Genomic DNA, 22568 nt, shown 5'->3' with positions numbered 1-22568 from the left:
CGATTTTCCAGAGTTCGCCTTGGTACCTCTCCCGTCTTCATTCCACCGCCTCGCACTCGCAAAGCAAGGTTAATAGAATCTCCTTAAACGGATCACAGAAACAACAACCGTCATTCGACCAGATCCCCAGCTTATGCAGGTAACTTACTTCTTAGTCTTCCTTGATTGTGCTAGGTCCGATCGCAGCTAAGGACTTATGCCCTATAAGAGACGAGGCGACCGCCGTCCTAGATAGACCCTGAATGTGTCCTGGTATCCAAATTAGCTGGATGATGTTGTGCTCCGCCAGGGCCTAAAGCTTGTTGATATCTCAAGGATCAAGGTAGATTTGACCTCAAATGATTAGAGGGTCATAAATGCCGCCTGGCTATCACTCAATATATGAATTCCCTCATTACGGTAATTCCTCCGTAGGTTAATGTCTGCAAACGGGCTAATGGCATAGACCCCCACCTGAACAATGCTCGAGAATGCTTCCATGGACACCGGGTTCGTATATGTCTGTACCAATGCCGTGAGGGGCCTTGGAGCCATCCGTGCACCATTGCAGTTCCTCCATAAAGGAGGTACGTTAAGTTGCTTTATTTCAAAGCTCTACCTTGAATTTTCTCTCAAGAACTACAGAAATATGTACGCCTCGAAAGCTAAGCAGATTTGGTTGTTGCTGTTGTTATAGCAGCACGTAGCCTTTATTTGGTTGGTTGATTATTCATCTTCCCCATCTGACTCCTTCAACCTTAGTCCCAGAAAGCGAGCGGTATCGATCGGTTGAGTCCACAGCACTTTAGGTGTCAGATGGGTGGGCATGCTGGGCGGGTCTAATCTGGTACGAGTTAGGTGGCCAGCCAGATCTGAGTTGCGCCAATGTGGTGCTAGTTTACGCGGGAGTTCAGACTCATATGGATGGGAAGCGGCCGGCCACCGAGGACTATATTTTCTTGGCGTCCTCGTGTTGCGATCATACCTGCAAGAACTGTTGACAGCAGCGTGGTGTGTTCCTTTACTCGGAGCAGTATTGTCTCGTCGTGTAGGTGTTGTTCGGAAGACATAAGGAGCCACGCAGTTCGGAGAGCGGCAATTTGGCATGTCTGGAGATTTTTCCACTGCGTTTCACTTTTGCCGACTGTCCATACTGAGGCGGCATAGTTTGCAAGAGACCAGCCGATTGTTTTATATGTCACTTGCAGGTTTCTTTAACTTATCCCCAAGTGGTGCCGGCCAGCGACTTGAGAACCTTGCTTCTGCTTTGTAGCTTGTTACAAACTTAAGTAGTCTGTGCCGAGGAGGACATGAGACTGCCGAATGTGACGCCAAGCACTCCGCCTTGTGGTACACGTTGTATAATCCTACGCGGCTTTGTTATTTTGTCTCGGAATAGAACAGATGATTGCCTCCCGCAGAGGTAACTGGCGATCCAACGTTTGGTGCGGGACGCAAGACAAGATAATGTCATCTATAAGTGTCACCATAATGGTGCGGGTACATGGGCGCTTTTGGGTCAAACCATTTGCGTTGTGATGGCGTTAAGTGCAGTTGTGGTGCTATGTAACTTCCTGAATTGCTGGAGAAGTAGCGATTCAAGGGTCTTAGCTAGCGGGGAGAGGCTAGTGATCGGCCTTAAGGATTCACCCAACTCCGCGCTCTTCCCAGGAGGATTAATTTTCCGTTCTTAAAGATCTCTGGGATGGTGTGTGTGGCAAGCTGTTAGACTCCCGGGCATCTAGTAGCTTCAGCATCAGTATGGAGTTGCCATCTGGGCCGGCCGATTCCATTCCGCGTAATGTACTTTGTTGTGGAGGAATATTGGTGGCCTGTCGGTTGGGTGGATGCTGCGTGATTTGCGATGTACGCTGCGTAGAGTTTTACCCCACCCAGAGTGCGCAATAAATCGTCGGCAGAATCTCGCGCGCACTTCCTAGAGTTGTTGTGTATTTCATCGCCGAATTTGATGGACGTGTGGCCGTCGTGCTTCGACGGATTCGATAGGGACTTCACCGTTGTCCACAGCTTACTGACGCCCTCTTGAGGATTATAAGATTTGAGGTGCTGCAAACATGTATTCCGTGGTTGTTGACGAGGCGCTTGCTCCCAGCGTTTAGATGGGATCGTCGGGATTGGCTGACCTAGTTCGGTCTTGGACCTGCCGCTTCTGTCGGGAAGTCTGGTCGGATTTCCGTGCTGAATTCGCGTTCAGCTCTACGGTCGTCGGATGGCAACGGTAGGGCACCTAAGCGGACGTTCACGTAATCTCTGAGGCGGTCGCAATTGAACTTCACCGGAATCACTCTAATCAACCGACCACCTTCAGAACAAATTTTCGAAAAAAACGGCGAAAATTTAGTGCACTCGTCTACCCGGAACTCTGACGACCACTTATCAAGGAAACAAATTTAGTTTACAAATCCACAACATTTGAAAAGCTATTCCTTTTAATATTTGCTGTTAACCTTTATTTTTTTACATATTTACCGTTACCGCTTCAAACATAACGCAGCCTTTTAAATTTATGTTGTGAATTAAATTTATTTGCAATGAAGAAAATATACACTTATTGCCATTAAATATCTGCTTACATCTACTATATCTATGTAAGTGGTTAATGAAATCACAATAAATTCTGTTTGACTTTCCATTTTTTTATTACGACACATTCACATTACTACGCACAATACGTAATAATTGCACAAAATGAAAAAAAATATATTAATATTAAATGCACTCACCACGTATGCATGATATACATATATTTAATTAATAATTTTATATTTATGTGTTTAAGAGTTCTGGCAAAGAGCATTGAAAAGAAAGAAGCTACATAATATGCATTACCGGCCCATGCTCGTCTATGCGACTTTAACAGGCCAAGAGAAATTTGAATATACGTACAATACAATACTCGAATATACATATGTATGTAATTGCATTAAATCGACATTTGGTGCGATGAAGTCAATTAGTCGAGTTTGGGTAGTGGGTCAAGTCCCCATGCAGCTTCTGTGTTTTCTCTTCTTGACTCTCACTCACAATGTTTCAATATTTTATTTGGTTTACTAGTAACTATGTAGTTGGACAAAACAATGGAATTGGCTTAAGAAGATCAAGATTAATAATTTAAATACCTAATTCTCCTTTTATATTTTTTTGTATTGCAATTTTTCTTTACAAGAAAAAACACACTAAATTAATTTAAATGTAGTTTTACTGCTTGACTATGATTGAATGCTAATTTAATTACTTTATTTAAGAGCTAAAAATCTGTTACAATTTTTTTTTTAATGAGATGGACACACCAACTATTGGTGGCGATTTACTAACAATTTAATATTACATGACATTTAACACATTCAAGATTGAACAAAACACTAACCATGGGGTTAAAAGTAGAAGCTTACCGACTAAACTAGAATGCATATGCATACTTAAAGGAGGTTGGCTGCCAATTTTGGCCTAATACCTGTGCTTTAGTTTCGTTTTGTCCAAAATTTAGAAAAGCTAAATCACGCGCAAGCAACTACATTTAAAGTGCGGTTAGGCGTGACAATGCAAGAGCTTTTGCGGTCAAAATGCGAAAGTGAAAGTCTACTTTTTCGCGTAAACATCTAGAAAATCCTTTTGCAGATTTGCAGAAATCACTTGCGGAATTTAAATTTGCATGGTGTATCTGCAGTTGAAACAGCGCTAATCACTTTCAAACAATTATTTCAACTTACTCTTTGCTGGCTTATCAGCTCTCATTTTTGTTGAAAGTGCTGTGATATTCAAAATGTATGTATGTATGTATTTAATACACCTTGGTGATATCAATTTGTGCACAATTATAAAAATGTTGAAATAATATCAAAAGTAATTGAGATTAGTTTATTCTCCTGATATGAAGTACGCATAAAAATGTCTGGTAACATAGTTGAAAGTGAAATTTTCTTCATTCACCTTTTAAAAAGACAAAAAGTTGTATCAGAAAGTTCTATTTTCGAAAATGAATAACTGCTTTCCAAAGTCACTTTAAATACTAGATGTGGCTGTGTTCGGAAATCCAGCAAGCCAAGGCATCAGCCCCTTTTTTCGAAAATATAACTGATGGAACGGCCCTCTTTGCGCTACTAATGTCGTTTTCCTTTGTACAAAAATTGTTGCCCTCTCATCGCCCTCTTCTTAGTGTTTGCGCGTAGAGGGCAAAGAGAAGGCTGCATTTTTTGGCAGAAACGAAATCGTCATACATTTCCATTCGGTATTTAACCGGGGTTGCGCATATTGGATCCATCAATTATAATATAAAAACAAACAAGTTGATATAGCGTGGTAATAAAAGCGACTGATGTTTTGTTGATGCATTTCTGAGCACGGCTTGTATCTGCTTCTGCAAACTCTTTTGGAAATTCTTGAGTGTGCCAGACTTTTCGAAACTACTCGCTCTTGCCATGTCTAGTAGCTACTTTACAATACCATTTTGGTCTAATATTAGCTATTTTTTAAATGCCGGCACGTTCCAATGCGCTAAGTTGGTGACCCAAGCGCTCTTCTTTGGCTTTGCGTTCGGCGCTTACTTTCTTTGAATGCGTATAATTATTTAAAAATGTTTGTACATCGATTTTACCATTGAGAAATTGCTCTACATGTCGATCACAATCGCTGTCCGCATTTGAGGCGGCAATTTGTAGCAACTCCTTTAAGAATTTAAATAAAAATCGTTACTAATTGTTTGAATGAAGTAAAATGAAAATGCTACACTCACGCGTATGTGCTGCGGTGCATATTCCTCCGATTTTTTTAAGTACTTTTTATTCAGCTGGTCGCATTTCTCGCCCAGATGCTTAAGCGCGGTGACATCGTCGCTTAATTTACGTTTTAGTTCAACCAAATGTGTTTCCTTGGACTCGTTTTCCCCTGCGTAAATAAAATGGAAATTAATATTATATCCAAATTTTTGTTCAACAGCCATACGAATTTTTCCGCTTGCTACTCTTGCACTTACGTGATATAATCTCTACTTGATTGATCATCGAATCAAGCTCCTCATTCAAATGCTGCACTACAGACATCTCTTCAATGAAATCATCGAAAAATTGCGGATCACTGTCCAGCTGCTTCAGCTCATCTAATGATAGTGTGGATAGATTTGGTAAGCTACTATCATTGGTTTTAGAAGATTTTGCCGAATCCAAAGGTGAATTCTCCTTGCTGCTATCCAGCGACTTCGCCGCTACAGTTGTTGGTGTTGCTGTGGTGTTGATATTGCCTGAACGGGTTGGAATATTGATTGGACTGCCGGAACTTGCTACAGGTGGCGGAAAACGCTCATATTCACGTATAACGGCCTGCACAACGCGACCCAAATCTGAATGGGGTGAGTACTAAGAAAAGTTTACGATTAGTTATTATATTTACTAAAATAAAGGGTTGAAGAGAAATCATTTGGACTTTTAAAACATTAGAAAATTTAGAAAAGTCTTAACTAATTTATTTGTTCTTCTTTCTGTGTTTTAAATAATAATAATAATAATATGGAAAATAAAACGGGGAAACTTTCCATTATGACCCTTCGTTAAAGATGCGGTGGGCGAAGGGGGAGTGGGCGTAGCACCTCCAACCGACCTTTTTGGAGAGGGCATGAACCGCCATTGACAAAAATGCAACCACCTAGGCCCCCTATGGTTCCCTACGGACCCCTTAGAAAAATGGCCAAAAATCGCATTTTTACTTGCGTCCACAGTATTTTTGCGTAGAATTCTTTTCTGCGTAGGCGGCCTTCGGCCGCGCTTAGGGATTATAACCCTTACTACGTAGAATTCTCCTTTCTGTGTGCACCTAACTGGGGCTACCGCTCCAGTGATGTAACCTTGTGAAAGGATGAGGTAACTAGAATTCCCTTTCTGTGTGGTAAACCTGGGGCTGTCTTATATATAAAAATGTGTATATAAAAATGTATTGTGCCAATGAATATTTAACATTTTCCAAGCGAATAAACGCAAATGGCAATTTTTCTAAGGGGTCCCTAGGGAACCATGGGGGACCTAGGTAGTCGGGGGTTGCATTTTTGTCAATGGCGATTCATTCCCTCTCCAAAAAGGTGGGTTAGAGGTGCTACGCCTACCTACCTTTCGCCCACTGCTCCTCTAACGAACGGTCATAAAGGAAAGCCAACCCAGTAAAACTGATGCATAACATTCTAACAAACGCGTATCCACAAGAATCCCCTTTCTTGTTTTTTCACCATTGAATGATGTAGGCCCATAACAGAGGCTTACTACGTAGTTATATATCTGTGTGTCTGTATGTAACACTACTGATGCCGGTTAGCTTTCATTACATTATGTCATTTAACCGGAAATCTACACGAGTTCAAAACTATGCAAGTACGTAAATTGCCACTTGCCACGTATCATCCCACCTAAATGTCGAACATTTTTAATCATCAGACAAACTAACGCCCCGTCATATGCAAATTCACATATGGGTACATAGATACATACATACGTAGTTACATATTTATGAGGCCTATAAACATATCTATGTAGATATGCATACATGCATATGTGCCATATCCTTGATAGTCTTGCGAGTGTGCGCGCATAAACCTTGATTGCGTACAAAAAACTGGCAAATATTTCTTATGAAAAAAATCGTTAATACGAAGGTCAAACAACTATCAGTCAGTTTAAGGTGAAACATTTAGCAGCTGTTAAATGCTACCAATGCATCCTTGACCGCCAAGTTTTGATTTGTAGCAAACTAAGGTCACTCTCCATACATAGCATGTCCTTCAAGTAACTCCGCCTCACGCTTCCCAACACTTACGTTGAGTAATCCAGGCGCCGTTTCCACTTCGCCCGTTACCGCATTAACCCAATGATGCTGTACAGTCGGTGATATAGCTAATTTAGGTCGTTCATTTGGGAAATTCGCACCAAGCTGTACAGTAAGTAATAAGGTTCGTCCACCAGATTCGAAATGTATGCAATATTCCTCCTGCTCAGCCACTTCAACAACACTGCCGGTTATAAATAGAATTTGATATGTTAATTGTAAAGCTAAATAAACAGTTGAATATATAAATTAGTTGCGACTTACTTATCGTTGAATATTTTAAGTGTATCAATTTGCCGTTTGCGAAAATCTAAATTGGAGCTTTTCGATTGCTGTTGCTGGGCTCCTGGTTGGCGTGGCAGCATCTTTAGAAGCAAAATTAATTTTTCTTAGCTTCACTAAATTTTTTATGCACAATCCTCCAACTTCTCTTTTGTGGCCACTGCTTTAAATAATTTGCCACTTCCTATTACTCACATAGTAAGATTAAATTTGTAGGTCTAGTTCTCCTTACACTTGCTAGTTGCCCTTAGACTGGAAAATCGTGTTGTTAGTAATTATTACATTTAATTTGGTTTTGCACTTTAAATCTTGTTTGATCTCTTCCTCGGCTACCGAAATTAATTCAACGGTTAATTTATTTCTATATATTTCGATCGTTCCTTGTCGACGTAGTAAAGTAAACTTCGTATCTCAAATTTAAGTTTTTTCTTTTTTTGCGGTAAATATATAATTCAGCAACAACGCCAAATTAATAAAAGTAAGAAAAGAGAACTGCTGGAGAACGAATCCAATTTCCACAATAAACAAAAAACGTATGACGACGTAAATTATTTGCATGGACAGTGCTGCCACGCTATCATTTATGTTAGGGGTGGAAAATTTTAACGCAATTTGGTAGTGTTGGCAAATGGATAACTAGAAACGTAATGTAAGGATTCTGTCAAGGATACAACCTATCGTCATGTATAAGGCAAACAATATAGTGACGCGACAAAGAGAGCGACAAGACATTTTCGGCTAATAGCGAAGAAAGAGACAAGAAACGTCAAAACATAGTGAAGCAACGGTCAACTTAGAAAGCAACGAAAACTTTTGGTTCTTTAAATGGGAAGCAGCGAAAATGCCAAAAGCAAAGCAAGAAAGCTGAAACGACTTGACGGTACAGACGCATGTGTACTCGTCCCTTTTCTTCTCACATCCTCTCTTCCACATGCGAGCAGAGTTGAATTCAATACTTGAACTGTGTAAAAGCAGTCTTAGCAGCACGTAGTCCCCGAATTGGTTGGTTGCTCTTTATCGCTTTCTTCGCTTTTCGCTGCACCATTGAATTGTTACCACATTGAAAAATAAAGGTTTGTTTTTGTCGCTATTATCCGAAAATGTCTTGTCGCTCTCTTTGTCGCATCACTATGTTCTTTGCCTAACGCTTACAAGTAATTTAACTGACATTAAATGAAATGGCAGGTCCATTCCCGTATTCCTCGGACAAAAACTAGTAAAACTGTCAAAAATTAAAAATTCCCCCAGAAGAATTTTTTTCTTTATGAATAAGGCAAAAATAAAAAACTTACTAATATAATTTAAAAAAGTAGGATTCAATAGAAATACATTCAATAAAAAAAATCAAAGTAAACTAAATAATATAAGTAAAAAAAATTTTAGAATCTTTCTTACGGCTCCTGTTGAGTCCTAACTTTTATGTTCGTTGGGTTAATACGTAAGGGTTAGCTAAAATCATGTTACGTAACCAGCTGATTGTTGGCAAGAGCTCGGAGAAGTCCATCGCGGATAGGCACGTAATATTTACATTTAATTAATAAAAAGTAAAAATCGTCTCCAGACCCGGCAACAACAATGGCACTTTTTCAAATGAAGTGGCTGCGGCGTTGGGTGCGTCGTAACACAAACCCAATACCAGAGGATAGTGCAGAGCTTTGGAAGCGGCGTTTGAGTGTTGCGTATGCGCTACTCGCCTGGAACGCATTCGGTTTCGTTTGCTACATGGCCTACACCGGGCGTAACGATTGGGCCAAATATTATGGTTATAAAAGCGAAGAGGAGGCCAAGTTGTCACCTGCACAACAATTTGCAACAAAGCTGAACGTCGACAGAGGAAAAATTGTACGATACTCAGGATTTACGCGCGTTGGAGAGGTGGAATTCGATAATAAATCTGATAAAGTGGAATAGCAAAAGCCTTGTTTTTTATATTAGTGTTATTGTTTTGAATTTGCAAAGTGGATTAATTAAAAAATGCACTGCACAATTCTCATCGAATTTGTTTTTGTTTTGATAACAGGGCTGCCAGGCGTGTAGTGTCTGAAATCCGTACACGGACAAAAAGTGGTGGGTGAAAAATCCGTACAATTTCCGTACGCCCAAATTTGTTTGGCGAGCAAAAAAAATCAATTGTTCCTAGGTGAACACAGAAATCGTACTTTTAATAACGTCAAATCAAGGAACACATTATTCAACTAGTCCTATTTATTGATTGCTTCACAGACAACTTTATTATTTTTCTGACTACAACTTTTTAGCAAGCAGTGTGTTCGTATGGCTTTTTCTTTACTACAAAAACATGTTGCATTCCCATTGCCCTTTCCTTAGTATTTGTGCCTAGAGGCCAATGAGAAGGCAACATTTTTTGGTAGAACAGAAAACGCCATTAGTTTATGTACATATAACAAAACTTTTCAGGTAGGTGGTCGACCCTACCCACGGTTGAGAGAATACAAAGGTTGCGCCGATCTCGGACCGCTATTCCTCTCTTAACGAATTTGACAGAATCGTTGTTTGCATGACGTCACACTGGTGCAACTTGTTTACGTTTTCCTTGCAACATTTTTTCTTCTTCCATTCTTGCTCACGTTTTGGCATTTCGCTCTCGCCATTGCACCAGTGTGACGTCACACAAAAGTTATTCTCAAAAATCCTCTCTGATCGGCGCAATCTTGTATTCTATCATTCTTGGACCCTACCGAGTATCAGTATAATATTTGAAGCGATAGTTAAAGTTGAAAAAATAAACAAAATTAGGTATTTTTTTTTTTAATTTTACACGACAAAAACACCCAACAATCAAAGTCTACCGATAGATTGTTATACATAATTTTAAAGGCCTATTAATCCTCTTCTCATGTTTGAGTTTCAAAGTACGAAAATAACACATTTTGTATAAAAAAAAAATTTTGGGTTCAGGAACTATAAGAAACCTATGAGATATGTCGTCGCCTGGATAAAAGATTGACGTAAGCGCAATTTTGACGATTTTTAGTTATAGATGCAGTTATATATTTTGAAATAAGGTATTTCGATTAGTGTTATCTGTTTTTAGATATCTAATTTAATTTCCGAGACATTGACAAAAAAAATTTCGATAAATTAGTAAAAATTTAGTTAGTGATGCAGTCATATTAAACTAATCAATGTCTTAAAAATGGCGTTCTCCATTTTTGGATATCTCCTTTAGTTTTCGAGATATTGAGCATGATAAAAACATAGCAAGGTAGAACCGTTCTCTCAATTTGTCGGCCATGATTTTTTTTTGAAGTTTGCCAACATTTTAAAATCATATAAAAGTGAAAATAAAAAATTGAAATTGTTCGAAATTGTTGTTGCTTGAGATTGAAAATGAAAATGTGTGTGTGAGTTTGTGAGTAAATTTAAAAATTAAATTGTTTGGAAACGTCAAGAATTTTAAAAGTGACTCTCAGCGGTTCTACCTTACTATATTTTTATCATGGTATTGAGTATAAGTTTTAAATAAAATTTTATTAAATAAAATCGTTCATAAACTCGAAACTACTAAACAATAAACATCAAAAATTAAATAATTTAAGAATTTAGCGAACTAGTAACATTTTCAGAAACTTTGGAGAAAATCTTTCTTCGCGTTTTTGAGGTTTTCCTCATTTTTGAAGAGGTTTTCCGGACTTTGACTACAAATTTAGGTAACCAATTTTAAGGATTTATGCTAAGTGGCAAATAAAGACTAATTATGTTTACCTTCTACAGATTTGTGAATTGTGTTTTTTATCTCAGCGAGAAGCTGCGATATAAGAGCGATATTTAGCTGGAAGTTTCAGGTGAGTTTATTCAATTGGCCAGGTTGTTAATAAAATGGTCAGTCAAAGTGCGTTTCTTGTTTAATAGGTTTTTGGAAGTTGTGCCTGTTCACCTACTAGAGGCTGCAATACAAGTGCTTTACAAATAAAATTACGAAAATCTTTTTATAATGCATAAATAATCGATCTTTTAAAAAGAAGAAAAAACTTACTAAGAGTAGTTGTGTTTGTTTAAAAAATTATTCAGTAACTCGCCAGCAACTCTCCAGTAACTTAATTTCTGCGAATTCGCTCTCAAAGAAAAAATACCCAAAAAAGTACGTGAACGCAAATCCAGTAATAACTATCAAGTTTCATGAACAGCTGATAAATTGGTTCTTTATTCCTATTAAAACAATATATTTTATATTTAAATTGGTTTATTTGGTCAATTTCAATAATAAAACCCAAAAACAATTTCCTTATTAGTTTATTGCATCCAGCAAGTTACAAGTAAAAATTTATCCATTAAAAGTGCAGTAAAAACTTTGAACTTCAGCTGTTTCGCTCTCTCAATAAGTTTTTGCGTACGAAAACGCCACAACATGAAAATTCGTACCAATTTTTCTGGATATAACTAGAAATGGGTAAACCTAACACAACGATTCTTTATTATCTTTAACGTTGTTTTGGTAAAATAATTCTTTAATACATACTATTTAAAAATAGTATTCAAAAGGGCGTTAAAATGGTCCTAAAATGTTCCCTTTTTTTACTACTACATTTATATGCATTGCCGAAATGGGGCTACCAAAAAAGTGAGGTTATGTAACTGACACCACCTTGTTTATTCCACCATGACCGTGCCCATGAACCAATTAGAACAGATCTGACCGATTGAGAAGCGGCCATTTGTAATAGCAATTGAGAAAAAAGTGTGTTACGTTCGTAATTTTGAAGTTTGCTATTTTTGTTTTGCTTCTTTCTTTATGTGTACTTTGTCGGTGGTTTATGTCAGTGATTTTTAAGCGATTTTCAATAAATTTTGTGTGCAAATGAAATTAAAATGAAGTGCAAAAACGCGTACAAAAATAATAAATTGACTAGCACAAACATGTGCTACAAAATTGTTTGCATTTTTAGTTGCGTTCCAGATAACTTCGTGTAAAAACCTGTAAAACTGTCAAATAACAACATTACTCTCTTGAAAGAGAGCGAAACAATAAAGGTCACCTGGAACGCGAAAAACCACTTTTCCTGTGACTAAGGTCGGTGTTATGCAGAAATTTTGTTTGGCAAACTGCGTGCAATTGTTGTTGCAGCAAACTCGGAGAGAGCGAGTTTGGCGACTCTCACAGCAAACTAATTTTGTTTGGTCAAACTGCAGCAAATTCGGTGTTGTCATATACAAAAATTTTAAATTTTGCGCGTTATGTACATCTGAAATTCTCATTTCGTGTTGGCAATAGCCANCAAAAACAATTTCCTTATTAGTTTATTGCATCCAGCAAGTTACAAGTAAAAATTTATCCATTAAAATTGCAGTAAAAACTTTGAACTTCAGCTGTTTCGCTCTCTCAATAAGTTTTTGCGTACGAAAACGCCACAACATGAAAATTCGTACCAATTTTTCTGGATATAACTAGAAATGGGTAAACCTAACACAACGATTCTTTATTATCTTTAACGTTGTTTTGGTAAAATAATTCTTTAATACATACTATTTAAAAATAGTATTCAAAAGGGCGTTAAAATGGTCCTAAAATGTTCCCTTTTTTTACTACTACATTTATATGCATTGCCGAAATGGGGCTACCAAAAAAGTGAGGTTATGTAACTGACACCACCTTGTTTATTCCACCATGACCGTGCCCATGAACCAATTAGAACAGATCTGACCGATTGAGAAGCGGCCATTTGTAATAGCAATTGAGAAAAAAGTGTGTTACGTTCGTAATTTTGAAGTTTGCTATTTTTGTTTTGNCTTCGATTTTTTTTTATGTAAAGTGCCATGGAGACGATCAAATATCTTTATCAACCGTCTCACGTTATGCTTGACAAAAAGCAAGCGCACTTGCCTTCTGATCGTCGTGGTGAGCAAGTGCGCGGACAAGAAAAATCAATTTGTTTAATTGACGAGTTTATTTTGAACGTTTATCGTGAGCACCTGGAACACAACTATTTGTTTGTTTACTTTTCAAAGAAAATAACGTGGCGCCGAAATTACAAACGTCAACCAGAAAAATATTTTTTTTTGCTGGCCGTATATATAGGATAAAATTTATTGCTGTCCAACTGTCATTTTAGTCGCTAGATATAAATTATATCAGGGGCAATATTTGTGTGGGCTTTTTATATCTTGATATAAGCATCTGTGAGATACCTTCTAAAACGTATTTTTGCCGGATTTAATCACTTAAAAAATTTAGAAAATAGGCTATTTTACATCCAATTATATAATAACAAATATTTTAACAGAAAACAATTCAATATTTGCTTTTATATTAAAATAATAATGATGTTGTAGTCACGAAGTTTTCGTGCAAATGAAAATGTAGCTGTCAAACTACCAAATTGCCGGCAATAGATGGCAAGATATAAGCTCTGATATATATTGCTCTCGAAGAGCAATGAGCGGTCTCCATTGGCAAATTATATTCTGACATATGTATCAAGATATAACCTTTATCCTGTGCAGACGGCCAGTCATGTATACAACCCATGAACCAAAAATACAAGATCACGTAAGAACGCGGCGTTGTATTTGTAACTGGTTTTGAGAAAAAAGTTTAGCGAAAGCGGGTTCGTCAGCTGAGCGTTTGTTTACATCACAAGCACCACTATTTTACACTTTTATTCAAGTAAAGAAGAGTTAATTCAACATGACAACACATTTTAAAGCATTTTGTTGCATCATTTTACCTAAATTGTGCGTTTAAAGTGGCTGACAATGATTTTGGCTAATTTTGGTTTTCGTTGTTTTCTTTGCTTTGTTTACTTTTCGCTCATTTTCCAGTGAAACAAGATGGCGTAGAACCCGCTAAAAAAATCGACTTTTTTCATTCTCTTGTTCTTACGTGATCTTGTGTCTTTCGTTCATATATACGACCCGTGTGCAGACTGCCTAAAGATGAAATTAGTCAAGAACGCAGAACGTATACTTAAACGCAGTCTGTATATACGTGAATGTTGTCGATTAATGGAGCCCCTAAGCTGAAATTAGTCAAGGACGTAAACCTATCGGTACGTAAACCCGAGTCAGCTGACACGATCTGTCTTACCAAAGCGCCATATAAATGAAAACTCAACACTGCAGAATTTTTCTGTAGTTTTAGCCCGTAGCGCAGAAAACTGCGGAATTTAGATTTTTTCGTGTCGGCTGATTTCTTCCTTCTATAGATGATTGCGAACGTTCACGCTCACATTGAACTGTATATCAAGCTTTAAGCTGGTGCCACATAAAACTTTTGCTTCGCTTTATGCAGCGTTTTTGCTGCATTTAAAATGCAACATTTAGCACTTTCGAACATATGTTTTCGAAGAGCGTTCATGCTATAGCATTTAGCAAATGTACATTTACGCGAGTTCGAAATCGTATGCTTTTGTTAAACAGCCGTGTTCCAGTCTCTTATTTAGATCCGTATATATTACGACCAATTCTCACGCAGAAGAAAATGTGCAAAAACCATACTGAAAAGGGAAAAATAAATTTTAAACCAAAAATTCAATACAAAAACTTGAATGATTTTAACCATAACCAAACATTTGTTTGTGTATATATTCATTTGTCGGTGCTGTCAATTAAAATTTCCTCACCTAATTAGGAAACAAACCAAACAGAGTTGATCACAAATTGATCCAGATTTCTATCAGCATCACATCGATGTTGAATTTGCTTAACTTTTCTTTATCCAAATATGTAATGTAAAATAAAAGAAATCTCAATCGGCGATCACTGAAACGCAGCTAGCAACTGTATACTCGAAAAAGCAATGTTACCACTTTTTCTCTTTAAACCATGTTCGAATCGTATGCGCGTTCCTTATCTCCCAGAAATAGTCAGAAAAAGTCCGAAGTAGTCAGATTTAGTCCAAAAAGCGTTCCTTAACTCGGAAATGACAGCAAAAATGAGAGAGCAACAGTCAGTGAGAGCGACTCTCATCAGTCCGAAGTAGTCAGATTTAGTCAGAAGAATTTTTTCTGGCAAAATCCTGAAAAGTGTCAAACTCAACTGAATTTAAATTAACGGAAATTAAAGAATACGCAAAAAGTGAGAATAATCTAAAAAGTAAAAGAAATGAATTGAAATTGGAAGGAGGCAAAAAATAATTGATATAGCAAGTGTTTATTGTGCTTGTGCTTGTGTGAATGTGTTTTGTACATACATTTCTGTTCTTATTTGACGTTAGTTTTGTTGTTGCCATTCTTTGGACTAAAAATTTGGTTTTTTGCGTTCCTTTACTTTTCCTGTTACTCTCTTTTAGTGAGCGCATTTTGCTTACGCTCTGGCATTTTGACACTTTTCAGATTTTAGTCCAAAAAGATAAGGAATGAACCTCGTGGAAATTTTGGAAGATCACAGGGTTGCTTTAGCATTTAGATTCTTAATGCAAAAATGGAGTTGCATTTAGTTGCATTTAGGTGACGAATTTTGTATGGATAAATGTACATTTAGAGTAGCATTTAGAGCTAAATGCGCTAAATGCGCTTTTACGCGTAAGCAAAAACAGCCCATTACGTGAGAGATTCGCTTTGACAGATAAGATAAATTGTATGAAAATGCACAAAGCATGCCACATAAATCGTTGAAGCTGGCAGCAATGGCGAATTTTGGAATGCAATTTGAATTTTTTGCTTCTTTGGAAGTATTTACATATATTTTGGGGGCAATATGGCAATTTATTATTTGCTTGTATCATTGTTTTTTTTTCTAAAACTTTCCGTTTGAATTTTTGTGGAAATTTAGTTCTTTTCTGAAACTTTTCGTTTGAATTTTTGTGGAAAAATACTATATAATTAATTTGTGAATAAAAAATTAATAATGCCTAAGCCAAGGTGTGTAATTTGCATAAAAACGTGGACTTACGTTTGTTTCATTCACCAGCGGAGCAGGTTAGGCTGAATAAGTTGGATATTTCAAATATTTAATGGCAAATTAATTTCTTGTATCACCAACGTCTCCGAAACAGACGTTCCAATAAATTTGAAAAGCTATTTTTAAGGGCAGGACAAATTATTTAGAAAGCGCTTGAAAGGCAAAGGTTATAATCGATTAATCTTTATAAACCTCCCGTATATACTTATTCAAATTTATTTATTTAAACCTTATAACCACTAACATCACGTGTTGCGGTTTTGTATTCACGTTGCTGATTTCATGTATCTAATTTCATCTCTATAAAATTATCAAATTCCAAATTTTTTGCAATACACAAACAAAATACACGCATTTGCATTTGTCATGCATGGTGTAATGAACTGGTGTATTCTATCGTTCTTGTTTGTCATGGCTTGGCAAATTTGCAATACCGAAAATCCATAGCATAAAAATGCTCTGCATTGCATTCATAAACAAAACCAAAGCTGATGCACAAAAATTGTTTTGTAAAAGCTTTACCATGACAGTTTAATAAAGGTCGCTCACAATCCATGGCATATTTCTGCAATTGCATAAATTTGTCAGCTCTTATGCACTGAATCGCGAATAGCCCTATAGTATTTTCTAATGTTTAATTGAAAAAACATGTCTAGGGGATTTTTAACCTTATGTAAGATCTGCGAGGGCGGGTGGCGGGCGGGGGCTTGGGGGGGGTGGGGGGGGCGGGTCAATTAAATCTTACAATTTATTACGTGAGGGGTGGGGGGAGTTCAAAACAGGCGAAAACTCCCTACGTAATATATATGGACAGCCCCTTATGGGACCCTGAACATAAATGTAGCATAAAAGCTTACGAAACGTAATAACGTAACGAAATATTTATGTGGATGCGCAACGGCTATAAAGTCGATTCTTGACAGTTGTCATTTGTGAATAGGCGGCAAACAAAATTGCTATCGTTCTACGAAGGACATATATGTACAATTTATTATTAATTAAACCAAACACTGTAATTTAAATGTGAACATGAAGTGCGAATTATGCGCATTGGACCGTCGCGACACCATTCGTTATGGGGAATTTCTAACGAAAAACAGGAAGGGCGTCCATACAAATTGTTTGGTTAGTATAAGCATAGGCACTTTCGTACTTATGTACACACATACGTAAATGAACAAAAACGCGGTTTTATATATTGACAAATTTCTTTAATTAAATAGTACTTGTCCTCGGGTTTGCAACAAAATGGTTCAGAGGATGAAGGCTTTCTTGGTTTCCTACCCAAAGATATTGCGGCAGAGCGGGCACGCATCTCAAAAATTGTGAGTGCTCAAACTATCAATAGTTTTCACATTTTTTATTTCTTGCTTGCCCTATGTTACAGCAATGCTGCTATTGTGGAAAAATGTACGCCAATATTGGATGTTGTGAAGTGCGTTGTTATCGCAATTTTCACATGATTNTGTAAGATCTGCGAGGGCGGGTGGCGGGCGGGGGCTTGGGGGGGGTGGGGGGGGCGGGTCAATTAAATCTTACAATTTATTACGTGAGGGGTGGGGGGAGTTCAAAACAGGCGAAAACTCCCTACGTAATATATATGGACAGCCCCTTATGGGACCCTGAACATAAATGTAGCATAAAAGCTTACGAAACGTAATAACGTAACGAAATATTTATGTGGATGCGCAACGGCTATAAAGTCGATTCTTGACAGTTGTCATTTGTGAATAGGCGGCAAACAAAATTGCTATCGTTCTACGAAGGACATATATGTACAATTTATTATTAATTAAACCAAACACTGTAATTTAAATGTGAACATGAAGTGCGAATTATGCGCATTGGACCGTCGCGACACCATTCGTTATGGGGAATTTCTAACGAAAAACAGGAAGGGCGTCCATACAAATTGTTTGGTTAGTATAAGCATAGGCACTTTCGTACTTATGTACACACATACGTAAATGAACAAAAACGCGGTTTTATATATTGACAAATTTCTTTAATTAAATAGTACTTGTCCTCGGGTTTGCAACAAAATGGTTCAGAGGATGAAGGCTTTCTTGGTTTCCTACCCAAAGATATTGCGGCAGAGCGGGCACGCATCTCAAAAATTGTGAGTGCTCAAACTATCAATAGTTTTCACATTTTTTATTTCTTGCTTGCCCTATGTTACAGCAATGCTGCTATTGTGGAAAAATGTACGCCAATATTGGATGTTGTGAAGTGCGTTGTTATCGCAATTTTCACATGATTTGTGGCATTGAACGCGGTGCTATGAATCAATTTCTAGATACCTTTCGGTCGTTTTGCGACCGTCATGTCCGGAAGGTGAACACCCGTCCAAAACCCGACGAGGATTGTTGTATTTGCTATGAGAAGATTTTTAATGAAAGTAGACGCTTTAGTTCAACGAAAATCATACGTGCACCGTGTTGCCGCAATGGTTGGTTTCATAAATATTGCTTACAAATATTTGCCAAAAATGCTGGGTATTTCTTCAAATGTCCACTGTGCAATGACTCTCAAAAATTCAAAACCAGTATGTGTTATTGGGGTGTTTTCGTTCAAGATAAGTAAGTGAATAAACTAAATTTAATGAAAACTGTAATATCATTTATTTAATTAAGGGACGCCGAGTGGGAGTTGGTACCCAACGCGTATGCCGAACTGATGGAAAGGCCTAATGTATGTGGAGCAGAAATATGCCAAAATGAGGAAGGACGCGGGCAGAGCAGTGATGCAAATCCATTCCAGTACTGCGTAACATGCGGTTCTGTGGCTATACATCTACGATGTGTGCCACATCGAGGCAATTCATTTGAATGTGACACATGCCAGAGAATTTTGAACTCAGATAGTGGACATGAGAGTCTGACCTCTCAGCAACAGAGTGTTGATAACGAAAATGAATGCACAGAAACGTTGGACGAAGATAAAAATTCTGAGGTCGATGTATGCGAAAACAATGACGAAAAATTGGGGAAAGAAAAGGATTCTTATGAAGAAATCTTACCACCGAAAATGAAGAGTAAAAATGCGCTTCGAATACTGGATGAAACCGAAGAAGCATCCTTTAGTGATGATGAAGACGAGGTTTCAATAATGGGTAGCAGTCGCAGAATACCCGAAAACAAGCGATATATAATTGATGCTCATAATACTGAAAAAAGTATCACCGAAGAAATTTTACCACCGAAAATGAAGAGAAAAAATGCGCTTCGAATACTGGATGAAACCGAAGAAGCATCCTTTAGCGATGATGAAGATGTTTTAATAATGGGTAGCAGTCGCAGAATACCCGAAAACAAGCGAGATATAATTGATGTCCATAATACTGAAAATAGTATCACCGATAACGTGGAACTGAACTGCAGTAAAGATGAACAACTTTCCTCAAGTGATGATGAGGCTATCTTCAGCGAGGATGAAGGATTAGTAGATGCTTTTGAAAGCCCAGAAATGCCGCACAGTTCCCGTGTAAAAGAAAATATTGGTACAATTATTCTTAAGTAAACCATACAGAAACTATATGTATACTTTTTCTCCTAGGCATAAACGAAGGGATACCCAGCAAAAGCCGACAACAGCGGTCGGAGAACAATACCAAAACAAAAGGTCAACAACAAGATTGTACGTTGCACACATCATTTATCACACAAAGAACACGGCGTAAATCATTAGCAGTACGTCCTCCGTCTCTCTATGTAGAAGAAAGTGCGGATGGCGACAGCTCGTCTAGTTCGTATCGATCATCAAGACCTTATCAAGTATTTCAGTATGATGATGATGATTCAGCGACAAAAAGTGCAACTGAAGACGAACTACACAACACGGAAGATAATACATTTTGTTCCAGCAGTTATATAGAAAGTGAATTGGGAGATCATGATGAAAGTAAAGCATATTCTGGGCAAGTCCTCTTGGACTACTTCTACGCACTTTTGCTTGAGGTAAAGCAAAACAAAGGTGTAGAATGCGCTAATAAGAAAGATGAAAAAATAGTCGATGTTAATTCAGAACAGCCAGGCTGTAACAGAACCCAACGACGGGAAAGAGGAGGTATAGTACAAAGAGTTTCAAAATAAGCTACGTGTGTAAATTATGAACGTTTTTTATTTACTTTAGCAACTCGCGAAATGGTTAAAAATCAAGCCACTAGCGCGTTAGACGTAAGTTGTGTAGCCAACCGAACATACATACAAAAGACGACGAGTCACACGACTTCCGTTGCCGTTGATCAAGATAATCTTTCTATAAACACTAGTATATATGTACCGCCAAGATATGTGAAGCTCGAATCTTCAAATGTAAGTTGCATAGCACAACGCACCCGCCGTCGTTCGAACAAAGTCGATATAATTAAAGAAGATGAAGCAGAGGAAAATAACGTGTTCGACGTGCTTAAAGATTGTGCTGATACGAATGATGAACAAATTATTGATTCTAAGGCAGAGCAGCAACGCAAATTGGATAAACAGGGTATTTTGAAAATACATATAATTTCAGTAATATAGACAATTACATATATATGAAATACAAAAAGCCGTAACTATCTAAAAATCCCAAAATAAATTTTTGATTGATTAGGATGCATTTCATCAAATTATAAGTTCCACTTCGTTAGTTAGTTGCGGGTTTTTGCATTTCAGCAACAATGTGGTCTTGTGGTAACGATATGCTTGGATGAAAATATTAAAATAATCATTAATTACAGAAATTCGAAAGAACAATAAAAGCGAAACCACAAATTCTTTAGACGTAAGTTGTATTGCCAACCGAACGCGCCGGCGCTCCTCGCTGAAAATGCAAAACATAAGAAATCGGACGTCTTCCCTTGGTTATGAAGAAACTGATTCGGATGATACAGTTTCTACAATTTCTGCTAATTCTGCTGATTCATTTAGACCATCTGATTACCAAGAATCTGCTCCTCGCAAAAGTTTGAGGGGCGCTGATGTTATTTACGAAGAAACTGAGTTAGAGGAAGCCGACGTCTTCGATGTGTCGTGCATTGCAAACCGTACGCGTCGTAAATCTGTGTGCCTTAACAAGATCAAGAATCTTACTGCCAGTAATAGCAGCCACAGCAGTTGTCCAAATGATGCGGCTAGTACAAGCAACACACCTAGAAGTTCCACAGAGTCATTTAAATCTTCCACATATTTTGGTAAAAGCTATGAATACGCTAATGAGAATTATGATGACACCAATTGTCAAGCAAGCGGTAATAAATGATTGCAAATATATTTAGGAAAATTACAATTAATTGCAATTTTTCCCCCTTAGCATCAAATTCCTACCAAACAAATGCCGCTCCTACTTGGCCGCGTGCCAGTACAAGTCATTATAGATCATCAAGGGAGCTTAGTGCGGAAATGACACAGAAACGTAAGAGCCGTTTCGATTCACCCATGCCACCGAAAATTCCAGCATTAACTGAGGATGAAAAAGAGCCTGAAACTCACGCGAATGTTATCAATCATTTGCATAGTGTGGAGGAAAATGTGGAAATATTTACTACAAATTCTAAAGAGCAACCGACCAGCAGTACTATAATGCTTTCAACTGATTCGTCTCCCGAGAGAAAATTAAGTGACATCATAGATATTACAACACCCTCCCCTCAAACCGTGCCATCTGACACTATATCGTCAGCAGTTGTTAGGCGTGGTGATCGTACGCGTATACGACCACTCCGTTTTCTAGGTAATGAGGACGATTCCGATAGCCCTAAAGTAACTATTGTACATTCACCAATGCCAAATAAAATAAATTGGTCAAATTTGAAAGAGAAAACTGATGCTTACATAATGCCCAGATATATGCGCGTCAATGGAAAGCTGAAAAGGAGTAAGTGAATGATTTAGAAATAATGTAGAGAAATAATCACATTACTTTTTAGTATCAACAAAAACTTTTCAAATGAAGCAACTGCAACAGGCGACAACTTATAAAACACTTGACGCCCAAAAGCATTTTGCCAGAAGTTATAATCTACTTTTAGAAACCCCAAATGATAACCATCGTCGCGCCAGTAGCAGTCGCACGTAAATATGCTGACAACGATTGTGGCCACGTGCCGCTCGTGTTTTAGTTTGTTAATATTGCATTACTTCTTATTTTGCACTCATCTAAAAGTAATAATGTACATACATACATTCATTCCATAATATTGTAATTATATTTTATAGTACGTTGTTTTTTAGTTTCTTTACTTATAAGTCTTTTGTGGCGATTGATTAAAAGAGTCTGCGGGATTCATGATGCAATAATAAAAGGTGATATGGGTAGTTACAGCTCTTTTGGACGCTCCTTTAGCTCAAGGTTGATTATAGCTTACGAAGCCGTTTGGCGAAATAATACTAAATTTAGTACAATTTTGTCTTGTACCAAAATATTTAATTAATAATTGTGAAAAACTGAGATTTTTGCAATTTTTTATGAAAATTGTACAATTATAACAAGCTAAATGATATATGTACATATCTTACACGATACTTATAAAATAAATGTTTACTAAATTTAAACACTAGATTTTTACTTTGCTTAAAGTTCGATATATAGGATTTTGACACAAATATACTGGAAAATATATAATTAATCCTTCTTTTCGTATC

General features: G+C 37.4%; 3 protein-coding genes across 7 annotated transcripts; 2 read left to right on the top strand and 1 right to left on the bottom strand.

Annotated features, from left to right (window-relative positions):
* Nucleotides 1-4465: 4465 nt before the first annotated feature.
* Nucleotides 4466-7653, bottom strand: Vsp37A (Vacuolar protein sorting 37A). Of its 2 annotated transcripts, XM_017629717.1 has the most exons (6): nt 7282-7653; nt 7069-7169; nt 6796-6988; nt 4973-5351; nt 4733-4884; nt 4466-4664 (listed from the first exon to the last, which is right to left on the bottom strand). In XM_017629717.1, exons 2-6 carry the CDS (start codon nt 7167-7169, stop codon nt 4470-4472), a joined length of 1020 nt encoding a protein of 339 aa, XP_017485206.1. In that variant the 5' UTR covers nt 7282-7653; the 3' UTR covers nt 4466-4469. The 2 variants fall into 2 exon arrangements, with proteins under 2 accessions (XP_017485206.1, XP_017485198.1); XM_017629709.1 differs by having other exon boundaries at nt 7069-7653.
* An 861-nt stretch (nt 7654-8514) lies between these two features.
* LOC108373815 (uncharacterized) lies at nt 8515-9281 on the top strand. Its single transcript, XM_017629767.1, has 2 exons — nt 8515-9021; nt 9105-9281. The coding sequence occupies exon 1, from the start codon at nt 8662-8664 to the stop codon at nt 8995-8997; it is 336 nt and encodes a 111-aa protein (XP_017485256.1). The 5' UTR covers nt 8515-8661; the 3' UTR covers nt 8998-9021; nt 9105-9281.
* A 7599-nt stretch (nt 9282-16880) lies between these two features.
* On the top strand, nt 16881-22144 carry LOC108373734 (dentin sialophosphoprotein-like). Of its 4 annotated transcripts, none has more exons than XM_017629683.1 (10): nt 16881-17070; nt 17169-17270; nt 17333-17404; nt 18199-18524; nt 18579-19444; nt 19501-20010; nt 20077-20430; nt 20666-21175; nt 21238-21801; nt 21854-22144. In XM_017629683.1, exons 1-10 carry the CDS (start codon nt 16975-16977, stop codon nt 22000-22002), a joined length of 3549 nt encoding a protein of 1182 aa, XP_017485172.1. In that variant the 5' UTR covers nt 16881-16974; the 3' UTR covers nt 22003-22144. The 4 variants fall into 4 exon arrangements, with proteins under 4 accessions (XP_017485172.1, XP_017485188.1, XP_017485180.1 ...); XM_017629699.1 differs by lacking the exons at nt 16881-17070; nt 17169-17270; nt 17333-17404 and adding exons at nt 17675-17864; nt 17963-18064 and having other exon boundaries at nt 18127-18524; nt 18579-18985; nt 19163-19444; XM_017629691.1 differs by lacking the exons at nt 16881-17070; nt 17169-17270; nt 17333-17404 and adding exons at nt 17675-17864; nt 17963-18064 and having other exon boundaries at nt 18127-18524; nt 20104-20430.
* The last annotated feature ends 424 nt before the right edge of the window (nt 22145-22568 follow it).

The sequence above is a fragment of the Rhagoletis zephyria genome, unplaced genomic scaffold, assembly GCF_001687245.7.
Source record: "Rhagoletis zephyria isolate East Lansing unplaced genomic scaffold, Rhagoletis_zephyria_1.1 Rzeph_scaffold_00083, whole genome shotgun sequence".
In the NCBI taxonomy this organism is placed as follows: domain Eukaryota; kingdom Metazoa; phylum Arthropoda; class Insecta; order Diptera; family Tephritidae; genus Rhagoletis; species Rhagoletis zephyria.
Note: the sequence above shows the minus strand (reverse complement) of the source record. Positions and strands in the feature narration are given on the sequence as shown.